Below are 12121 nucleotides of genomic sequence, written 5' to 3' on the forward strand. Positions count from 1 at the left end.
GACCAGGTCTGATAAGCCGTCATTATTTTAATAAGAAATCAGCTTATAAACAATCCGACTTTCTAATGCAGCAGGCGAAACGCGTGTGGGTGTGAGTTAATGGAACACTTGGAGGCTTTATTATTTTTTTTTTTTTTACTTTCAGGAAACACAACTTAATTGAGTCTTTGTACAAAAATACATTTTCAATGGCATCGCGAGCGTCCCGAGTCTAAGCGGCTGTTTCTCTAGCGAGCGGTGCTAACAGCAGTGATTTTTCTTTCTGCTTTCTTAATGGCTTTTAATGGGAGGCTGAGCAACGTCTAAACAATGGAAAAAAAAAAAACCCCAAGAAATCTATAACGCATTTCACATTGGATTTAGACATTAGACTGAGAATTGTTCTTGTGATATTTTTTTCATTTTTACTTAAACCCGGGGGCAAATTGTAAATGCAGTTGTGTATTGCAGCAATATCTTATGGCTTAGGTTGTTAAATATAAATTACTCCGTGCATCGGGACATGTGGTTCCTTCAAGTCCAAATTTGTCATTTAATTTTTTAGAATATTTCTACTTTAATTTCTTAAAGGGATTCTCTGGGTTAATTTAAAAAAAATCATATTAATGCTGTATTCTAAAAAAAAATAAAAATAAAATAAATCCTTTATCATGCTCCACCCCCTAGTCACTCCCCCGAGGGTCTTGCAAAGCTTGCAAACCTCTTAGCGACCGCCGATACTCATTAAAATGACGGCTGTTAAGGGAACTTATTCCATCATCGTCGTTTTAAAACGACAATCGGGAATAAAGCTATAGTGCCCCCCCAGATTCAGAAAATCTACGGAGTCTCGGCTTCTGCGGGTACCGAGCCCCCTGGGAACATGATCAAAGTCGGACTTTCCGGTATCCGATCACATGATCGCCAAAAAAAGTGTGACGGCTGTTTCAATGATTTCAATGAAATTATGCCCCCCAACTCCCCCTGGAACCTCAGCCATCCCCCAGTCCCTCCTGATCATTCCCCCGGCTTGGCGTCATCTTCCTGAAAGAAAAAGTGGCAGGCGCGTGAGCAGTGCACCCGCCGAGATCTGCCAGCTAGTACCTGGCAACAATAGAAAATTTTCCTATTGGCTTCTTTTGATCACAGTGCTAGAATTTATCACAGTGATCAAAATCAAAAAATAGTAAATCAAATCCCCCTTTGTCACCCCCTAAGTTAGATAAAAATGATAATTTTTTTTCCATTTTTTGCAGTTGGTATTGGAGGTGGGGTTAGGGTTGGGGTTAGGGTTGTATTAGGGTTAGGGCTGTATTAGGGTTAGGGTTGGGCTTACGGTTAGGGATGTGTTAGGGTTAGAGCTGTATTAGGGTTGGGGTTAGGAGTATGTTAGGGTTGGGGTTAGAGGTGTGTTAGGGCTGTGTTAGGATTAGGGCTGTGTTAGGGTTAGGTTTGGGGTTAGGGTTGTGTTAGGGTTAGCGATGTGTTAGGGATAGAGCTGTATTAGGGTTAGGGTTGGGGTTAGGAGTATGTTAGGGTTGGTGTTAGAGGTGTGTTAGGGTTAGGGCTGTGGATTAGCACTGTGTTAGGGTTCGGTTTGGGGTTAGGGTTGTGCTATGGTTTGGAATGTGTTAGGGTTAGAGCTGTATTAGGGTTAGGGTTGGGGTTAGGAGTAAGTTAGGGTTGGGGTTATAGGTGTGTTAGGGTTAGGGCTGTGGATTAGGGCTGTGTTAGGGTTAGGTTTGGGGTTAGGGTTGTGCTAGGGTTAGGGATGTGTTAGGGTTAGAGCTGTATTAGGGTTAGGAGTATGTTAGGGTTGGGGTTAGAGTTGTGTTAGGGTTAGGGCTGTGGATTAGGACCGTGTTAGGGTTAGGTTTGGGGTTAGGGTTGTGTTAGGGTTAGCGATGTGTTAGGGTTAGGGTTGGGGTAGAAGTATGTTAGGGTTGGGGTTAGAGGTGTGTTAGGGTTAGGGCTGTGGATTAGGGCTATGTTAGGGTTAGGTTTGGGGTTAGGGTTGTGCTAGGGTTAGTGATGTGTTAGGGTTAGAGCTGTATTAGGGTTAGGGTTGGGGTTAGGATTATGTAAGGGTTGGGGTTAGAGGTGTGTTAGGATTAGGGCTGTGTTAGGATTAGGGCTGAGTTAGGGTTAGGGTTGTGTTAGGGTTAAGGCTATGTTAGGTTAGGGGTGTGTTAGGGTTGGTGTTAGATTTCAGGTATTTTCAAAAGTTAAAAATAAAATTGCTATATGACGCCTAGTGTTGAACTCAATTTTTCTCCAATGGTGGTGCTGTCGGTAAACTTGTTGCCAGTTTCTCCTAAAGATTGATCGCTCTGATCAAAAAGGTTCTTTATCATAAGGTGACCTTACTATCAATATTTAGGCTCTATCTATCCCTGTCTTGTGTTAAAAAAAAAAAAATACTCCATGAAGAAATTGAGTTATTGGAGGAGCAGCAAGAGTGTCCTTTACTTTGGAGGATCTGGGGCATTTGTGCATTAAATGATGGCTTACGGTATTTATTTCAATAGTCAGGGTGTAATTCTTTATGTCTCCAGTGGAGGCACTGCGGGGAAATTGAGCGCTTGTTACAAGTTTCGATCCAAAGATTACAAATGATCTCCAGGACTCCAAACAATGTGTGTTCATGGCTCCTTATAATATGGGGACCTTTCTAGTTAAAAGGGATTGTTGAAAGTGGACAAACCCTTTAATATTATATTCCCGTAAATTTTCGAATACTTGTTTGATGATAATCTATGCTGAATATGCTTACTGGTGCTTTATGTACATATTAATTGTCGTAGCTTGTAGGAAATCATACTATGTACTGTATGCCCAGAGCAATTCCTTGTTTTTTTGGTACATTTACAGCTTTTTGTTTGTTACTTTAGTTTTTGTACTTTATGTTTTTTTTTTTTATTTAGGACACTGACAGGTTTCAAACCCGTAGCCAAATACTGGAGGAAAAGCTGCAGAGCAAAGAACAGGAGCTGGAACATCTTGTGCATAAGCAAAAGAGGGTATGTACTGTAGATGCATTTACTAAAAATCGAATAAATGTCATTATGACTCTATCCGCAGTGCATAATTTAACCATTTAGTTTGTTCTTGTTCACTCATTGCCCATTAGTAGCCTTTTCATTGAGGAAGAGAACAGAAACTCTTAGGCTAAGAAGCCAAATCACACTCTCCATTTGCAGTCACAGTGTTTTGGGGCGTTTACCTCTCATCAGTGCAAAGCAGAGGAACTGGGTTTGTTGGGTGAGAAGCCTCTGTCACAGGATCTAACTATTAAAGTTTCTTCTTGTGGAGAGTGCCAAGTTGGCGTAGGGAGACTTATAGGCCATGCAATGTTCCTCTGGGAATTTGAATATGCAAATTTAAATCTACAGAGAGGAAGAGGATAGGAACTCCTACTAGATTTAGCAATCCTAAAAGTCAATATTGACCCTTTAATAAGCCTTTCCACATGAATTAGAATAAGAAGTCAAATCAGACACTGCATTTGTAGACCCGTGTTTCAGGGTGTTTGTCCCTCATCAGTGCAAAGCAGGATTTCTAATTTGGCTGTGTGAGTGGTCTCTGACTGGTGGTCTAAGGGGCATTGTTTCTCTTTGTGGAGAATCCCAAACTGGCATATGATACTTATAGCCCATGTTTAGGTTATCTGTGAGTTTAAATATACAAATAGTCTCTACAGAGAGGAAGAGGATTGGAACTCTAGTGCCCCCTACTATATGTAGAATCCTAAAAGTGAATATTGACCCTTTAATAAGCTTTGACATATGACTTAGGGTAAGAAGTCAAATCAAAATCTCTATTTGCAGACACATGTTTTGCATTGTTTGCTTCTCATCAGTGCAAAAACAGGAGAACTGGTTTGGCTGGGTGAGAGGCCTCTGACAGGAGTTCTAAGGGCTAAAATTTCTCCTTGTGGAAAATGTCAACTTAAAGTAAAGAGAATCATAGACCACACAGTGCTCTGGGAATTTAAATATGCGCATAGCCTCTTCAGAGAGAAAGACAATATGAACTTGGGTGCCCCATATTAGATGTAGCAATCCTAAAATTCAGTATTGACCATTTGACGAGCCTCGACATATGACTTGGGATAAGAAGTCAAATCAGATACTCAATTTACAGACACATGTTTCGGGATGTTTGCTCCTCATGAGTGCAAAACAGGAGATCTGATTTGGCTGGGTGAGAGACCTCTGACAGGGGGTGTCTAATGGGTAAAGGCTCTCTTTATGAAGAGTACCAAGTCTGTTTAAAGAGACTCATTTGGCACTGACTTGTTAGGGCTGGCGGAACACCAATGTGAACAGGTGCGAACTCTGTTAATGCACAGAGTCGCACAACCGCTGAACGTAGATACCGGAGCCTGTTTAGCTCACAGAGCCCGGCCAAAGGAGCGCACAGTGTACGGCCATAGAACTCTACCCCAAAGACACGGGGTTAGAGTCCTTCTAGGCCCACTGAGCGCGCGGTGTCGCTGCCGCGAGCGCCGCTATAGACGCTGGCTATGAAGTGGAGCACGTGCACTGAGGCGTGCCGAGTCCCTGGTGAGGGCTGATGCCTGACTCAACGTCTGTCCTACCTACGCCTTAGCCTGGGCGCTAGCAGGCTAGGCTGCACAACACATGCGTACCAAGGGTAGGGGTTTCTTAATGAGTCATTCACCAGAGACATTCATACGTGCATACATCACTCACTCCACATAGTCTGTAAATAGTCTTATCCTAGTGCATGGCCAAGCAGCCATGCAAATCTTTTATAGCCGCCAGCGTCCGGGACCTTCCTGGCTTCTCAGATGGGCCAATCCGAACACGAGCAGGACCTGAGCACGTGACCTTCGATCTCCAATGAGAGATCACTCCATGGGCATGCTCAGTGGCCTGACATGGGGACTTAGTCCCTGTAGAATCTTGCTGCTGAGCAGCATGTATTGCCATAGATGCGCCAGAGGTGGCAGCCACAAGCAAACCCATGGAGCTGGCCTGTGCAGAGCGCCTGGACCGACGAGTTTGCTGAGTAACCTCCTCTGCGGCTGGAGAGGAATGGGAGACCGCTGGAAGTAAGGCTTGGGATTCTTGCTGTGCAGACACTCAGGTGTAGTAGACTACGCCTGTGTGTCTGTCTCTAGTAGGTGTACATGCCCGAAAGTACTGTGGGTCGCCCCTCACACCCAGGGCAGCGGGGTACTCGGTACCGGGCCAGTGTCAGGGGGAAGGTGTCCCAGCAGCAGTGACCTGGTCCATGGCCCTGGGCGCCCAATATCAATGGCGGTGATGTAGTTAATGGTAGAATAGTTTGTGACACCACCGGTGGTGTTTGGTAAGTAAGGTGTTGAGCCAACGCTGCATGCAGATCCACTGGGACTGATGGTGTGGTGCAGCAAGGATTATGTAGCTCTCCACAGGTGGAGCTGTAGTCCCAGGGCCGTGTGGGTGCAATGGATGAGGAGAGGCGCAGAATGGTATAGATGCTGGTACCCAGATGTAGCGGTGCTGAAGGTGTTAGCGACGAATGAATGGAGGACACCAGGGCTTGTAGTTTCAAAGCTTTACTCACAGTTCGTTGTGCCCGCCTCCGTGCCGTGTCCTCCGGGGTAGAGACTCAATCAATCTCCCAGGCAAGTCAGGGTTCTCCCCGCCAACATGTGCCTTTCCTGAATGACTCCTCTATTGCGCCCTTTTAATGTGAAGAGCTCCAGTACCGTAGTTCTCTGGAATTCCTCCTGTCAGATGTTCCTAGAACCTTACTTGTATGACAGACAGCTGTAGCCTCTATCGGGGACTCCTCTCAGAGTCCTGGCTCGCAAATCGGTTGCTGTTGTTTCCCAAGTCTTGGAAAGGAGTAGTGCATTTACAGCCAACTACTCCACCGGTGTCTGCTGCAGAACCATAAGTGTCCATACAACCTCGGGGACCGGACCCCGGCCTTGCGCTGAGAACCTATAGGCAGGGTTCCTCTTCCAACCCACAACTCCTCTCTGTTCTCCTACTCCTTCGTTCCGCGCTGTTCCTTCTCTCTCTTATGGAAGCTTAGGTTGCAGGTCTACGTCTTTTTCCTTCTATTCTCTTTCCCATGCCAGCTGGCTCAGATCACTGAGGCAGCTGCAGCACTCTTTCTAAACTGAACTCAACACTAACTTCAGAACTGAACTCCTCTCGCCTGACCTCCCGTCAGACTGACCTACTCTCCTCAACTTTCCCTCTCTTTTATACTAACTCCACCCACCTCCCAGCACATCTCGTGTTACAAAGCAGGGTTCTACGAAGGGTGCTCTGCTACCCCCAGCCTGAAGCTGCTAGGCGGACCTACTGAACTATCCTGTGTGTGGGATGCAGGTGTTGGAGTGTGGAAAGGAGTTCCCAACCTACCTAGTTGGTGGGGCACTACACCTTAGGAGAAGGTGCAGTACCTCTGTGGCGACTGAGCCTCAGGGGCGCCACAACTGCGAATGTGCGCTGTGCCAGCTTATTATAGTTTATAGCCCTGTTGGCCCGAATCCCAATCCCAGGGGGGGTTGGACGTATACCTCGATGGGGCCACTGAGTGTGCAATGTGAAAGCACCCTGTTATTGGAACGGTGCAAAACTTACTTCCACCTGTGGTGGTGCTGCAGGAAAATTGAACACTTACTGCCAGGCTCGATTACAGATCACCGCTGATCGCTCGGGATTCTCTTTGATGTAGCAGAGAATATAATGAGCCCCTCGCATTCTGCTCCTGTTTTCATGCTTATGTAAATTCCGCTGTTCGACTCCTTGTTTTGTACATTTTTAGTATTGCTTTTAGCTAAGATGAATGGGCCTTTCAAGTCTGCGCAACATAAAAATCCAATAACAACTGCTTACATAATCTCTGTACAAATGATCCTGTGGCGTTATACGTACATACTGTATACTGGCCTGTGCAAACTTAAAGGGGGCTCCTAGTATCCAAAAATCCCCCCCTCTGAGAATTGAGATAAATTCTAAAATTCTCACTGTGGCCACTAGAGGGAGCTTCTTGCATGCCGATCATGGAATAAAGCTTTATGCATTGATCTCCCCCTAGTGGCAGCGGCAGGCAGACAGAATGAAATATTTAACCAAGTGGATGAAAGAATATAGAGATTTAAACTCTGTAGAAATGTTTAAGTATTTAAAAGTGAATAAAGTGAATAAAATTAAGCCCTTAATTTGCCTAAGTCATAATAACAAACTGTGCTATTATATCGGACCTGGGAACCAGGCGGCCGCCCTCTGCCTGGCTTCTCACTTTCACCAGTATCTCCATCTTCTGGATACAGATACTGGTGAACACAATGATGGAACAGGGAGCCGTCAGCTTCTTCTCCCACCACTGAGCATATGCGTCTGAGAGCGCAGAAGGTGCTATGATGGCACTACATTGTGCCAGCTGTACGGCGCTCAGTACACAGCGCAGACCGGAACAGTGGTGAAAAGGGGTTGTGTGGGAAAATCATATTGTATGAGGGTCCGTGTGGGGATATCATAGTGTGTGGGCTCAGTGTTAGGATATCATACTGTTTGAGCAGCTGTGTGGAGACATCATACTGCATGGAGGCTGTGTGGGGACATCATACTGCATGGAGGCTGTGTGGAGGCATCATACTGCATGGAGGGTTTGTTTGGGGACATCATACTACATGGTGGCTGTGTGGAGACATCATACTACATGGTGGCTGTGTGGAGACATCATACTGCATGGGGGCTGTGTGGAGACATCATACTGCATGGTGGCTGTGTGGAGACATCATACTGCATGGTGGCTGTGTGGAGACATCATACTGCATGGTGGCTGTGTGGAGACATCATACTGCATGGGGGCTGTGTGGAGACATCATACTGCATGGTGGCTGTGTGGAGACATCATACTGCATGGGGGCTGTGTGGAGACATCATACTGCATGGGGGCTGTGTGGAGACATCATACTGCATGGGGGCTGTGTGGAGACATCATACTGCATGGGGGCTGTGTGGAGACATCATACTGCATGGTGGCTGTGTGGAGACATCATACTGCATGGTGGCTGTGTGGAGACATACTGTGTGGAGGGCTGTGTGGGGACATCATACTGCATGGGGGCTGTGTGGGGACATCATACTTTGTGGGGGATAGTGTGGAGACATCATACTGTGTGAGGAGATGTGTGGGGACATCATACTGCATGGAGGCTGTGTGGGGACATCATACTGTGTGGGGGGCTGTGTGGAGACATCATACTGTGTGGAGGGCTGTTTGGGGACATCATACTGCATGGGGGCTGTTTGGAGACATCATATTACATGGGGGTGTGGAGACATCATACTGCATGGTGGCTGTGTGGAGACATCATACTGCATGGTGGCTGTGTGGAGACATCATACTGCATGGGGGCTGTGTGGAGACATCATACTGCTTGGTGGCTGTTTGGAGAGATCATACTGCATGGGGGCTGTGTGGAGACATCATACTGCATGGTGGCTGTGTGGAGACATCATACTGCATGGTGGCTGTGTGGAGACATACTGTGTGGAGGGCTGTGTGGGGACATCATACTGCATGGGGGCTGTGTGGGGACATCATACTGTGTGTGGGGGTTGTGTGGAGACATCATACTGTGTGAGGAGCTGTGTAGAGACATCATACTGTGTGAGGAGCAGTGTGGAGACATCATACTGTGTGGGGGGCTGTGTGGAGATCATACTACATGGTGGCTGTGTGGAGACATAATACTACATGCGGGCTGTTTGGAGACATCATGCTGCATAGTGGCTGTGTGGAGACATATACTGCATGGTGGCTGTGTGGAGACATCATACTGCATGGTGGCTGTGTGGAGACATACTGTGTGGAGGGCTGTGTGGGGACATCATACTGCATGGGGGCTGTGTGGGGACATCATACTTTGTGGGGGATAGTGTGGAGACATCATACTGTGTGAGGAGATGTGTGGGGACATCATACTGCATGGAGGCTGTGTGGGGACATCATACTGTGTGGGGGGCTGTGTGGAGACATCATACTGTGTGGAGGGCTGTTTGGGGACATCATACTGCATGGGGGCTGTTTGGAGACATCATATTACATGGGGGTGTGGAGACATCATACTGCATGGTGGCTGTGTGGAGACATCATACTGCATGGTGGCTGTGTGGAGACATCATACTGCATGGGGGCTGTGTGGAGACATCATACTGCTTGGTGGCTGTTTGGAGAGATCATACTGCATGGGGGCTGTGTGGAGACATCATACTGCATGGTGGCTGTGTGGAGACATCATACTGCATGGTGGCTGTGTGGAGACATACTGTGTGGAGGGCTGTGTGGGGACATCATACTGCATGGGGGCTGTGTGGGGACATCATACTGTGTGGGGGGCTGTGTGGAGACATCATACTGTGTGAGGAGCTGTGTAGAGACATCATACTGTGTGAGGAGCAGTGTGGAGACATCATACTGTGTGGGGGGCTGTGTGGAGATCATACTACATGGTGGCTGTGTGGAGACATAATACTACATGCGGGCTGTTTGGAGACATCATGCTGCATAGTGGCTGTGTGGAGACATATACTGCATGGTGGCTGTGTGGAGACATCATACTGCATAGGGGCTGTTTTGAGACATCATACTGTGTGAGGAGCTGTGTTGGGACATTATACTGCATGGGGGCTGTGTGGAGACATCATACTGTGTGGGGGGCTGTGTGGAGACATACTGCATGGGGAGCTCTGTGGGGACATCATACTACATGGGGGCTGTGTGGAGACATCATACTACATGGTGGCTGTGTGGAGACATAATACTACATGCGGGCTGTTTGGAGACATCATGCTGCATAGTGGCTGTGTGGAGACATATACTGCATGGTGGCTGTGTAGAGACATCATACTACATGGGGGCTGTTTGGAGTCATCATACTGTGTGAGGAGCTGTGTTGGGACATTATACTGCTTGGGGGCTGTGTGGAGACATACTGCATGGGGAGCTCTGTGGGTACATCATACTGCATGGGGGCTGTGTGGAGACATCATACTGTGTGAGGAGCTGTGCGAAGACATCATACTGCATGGGGGGCTGCGTGGAGACATAATACTGCATAGCGGCTGTGTGGAGACTACAAGTTACAATAATCCCTATTGTAACATGTATTAGCAGTTGCACTGTCACCAGACTAAACTGTGTTCAATATTAAATGCTAAAAATCAATATGAAACAATAATAATAATAATGGGCAGAATTCAGTTTGGCCAGTTGGTTTTGCTCTCCACAACAGTTAGTCTCTGTCTCTATTGTAGCCACTTGGAAAAATGAGTTGCCCACCCCCCATGTAAAATATAATATTACATGCTATTGACTAAAGCACACTAGAACTCTATGGATATTAGATATATAACACCTAAATACTGTGTATATACCTGTGTAATTAGATCCCCCTAGTGGTAGTTATAGGCACACTAAATTCTATCAATTAAAGGGGTTGTCCGATAAAGAAAAAAACTTTGTTGCAGTATATCAAACCCACCCCCAGACCTCCAGGGATTTCTCACTTAACCTGGAACCCTAGTAAATCATCCTGATAGAAGCTTCAAATGTTTTAGTTCCCTAGCCCACAAGTAGTGCTGAGCATTAAGCAGTAAAACCTTATTCCTAGACCACCAGAAATATCAAACATTAATCAGTGCATTAATCTCATCACTCTAACCCACCTGGACTATTACAAGAATACTTGGAAGTAAAAAAACAGTTACCCCACCGCCCAGCCCTCTTAGACCTCTACAGATATTACATGTCTAACTTGAAAGCAACAGAATCATTAAACCTTTTACTACACTAGGCCACCAGGAATATTAGATTTTAAACAGTAAAGCATGCTAGACCACCAGGAGTGATAGATTGTAACCAGTAACGCATTCTGGACCACCAGAAATATTTGTTATTATCCAGTAAGCCAAGCTAGACAATCAGGAGTATTAGGCAAGAACCATGAACACACTCTAGACCACCAGTACCATGAAGGTATTCACTACTAAACCATGCAAGACTACCAGGGGTATTTGACAGTAACCACAAGACCACCAGGGGTATTTAACAGTAACTTGTAACACTTTCTAGACCATTAGGAGTATAAGATATTTACCAGTAAACCATGCTAGACCTCCAGGACTATTAGTCCAGTAACATACTCTACACCACTAGTACAGTAGTATACCCCAGACCACTAGGAGTATTAGACAGTAACCAGTAGCATTGCTCATGCCACTAGGAGTATCAGGCAGTGACCAGTACCACACCCCAGACGACCAGGAGTATTAGACAGTAACCATGTAGCATACCCCAGACCACTAAGAGTATTGCACAGTAACAAGTAGCATATCCCAGACCACCAGGACTTTTACACAGCAACCAGTAGCAGCATACCTTAGACCACCTGGAGCATTAGGTAGTAACCAGTAGCATACCTCAGACCACCAGTAGTATTAGGCAGTAACCAGTAGGATACTTCAGACCACCAAGAGTTTTATACTGTAACCAGTAGCATATCCCAGACCACCATGAGTATTAGATAGTATCCAGTAGCATACCATAGACCACCAGGAGTATTAAACATTAACCAGTAGTTTACCACAACCCACCAGGAGTATTAGACCGTAACCAGTAGCATATTCTAGACCACCAGGAATATCAGACAGTAACCAGTAGCATACCACAGACCACCAGGAGTATTAGACAGTAGCCAGTTGCATACCACAGACCACCAGGAGTATTAGACATTAATTAGTCTAGCTAACTAAGATAATAGGAATTTTACCACCATAATTTTTGGCAAATGTACAATTTCCTTCATGTTTTCCAAATAAATATATATAATCTTATCTTGTTATCTGTATTTCCGGCCTCTCTACGATATAGTGGGATAATTCGCCTGACCTATCATCGTTGGCCGTCCAGGCCTTGTAGCATTTGGACAGGTATTTTGCGGCGCTTGTCTCTATGGGATATAGATAGCTTTATGCGCATTCAATCCCCCGTAACTGGACAGATAATACTTTATTTTAACCAAACTGGTCAATGTAATATTGTATCTGGCATAACAATGACAGGCCCGTGGGCAGATGGGCTGCTTTTCTTGACTAAAGGCAAATCA

The 12121-nt window shown here is 46.0% G+C and overlaps 1 protein-coding gene across 1 annotated transcript in view; it reads left to right on the plus strand.

The window, feature by feature from the left end:
* CRACR2A (calcium release activated channel regulator 2A) overlaps positions 1-12121 on the plus strand; it is a 109032-nt gene that overhangs the window by 63566 nt on the left and 33345 nt on the right. Inside the window, exon 7 of the mRNA XM_073567807.1 lies at positions 2904-2999. Within this exon, the coding sequence (XP_073423908.1) occupies positions 2904-2999 (96 nt within the window). The remainder of the gene's footprint in view (positions 1-2903; positions 3000-12121) is intronic.

This window comes from Dendrobates tinctorius, unplaced genomic scaffold, assembly GCF_039654945.1.
Source record: "Dendrobates tinctorius isolate UK_male_01 unplaced genomic scaffold, ASM3965494v1 ptg000020l, whole genome shotgun sequence".
Classification (NCBI taxonomy): Eukaryota; Metazoa; Chordata; class Amphibia; order Anura; family Dendrobatidae; genus Dendrobates; species Dendrobates tinctorius.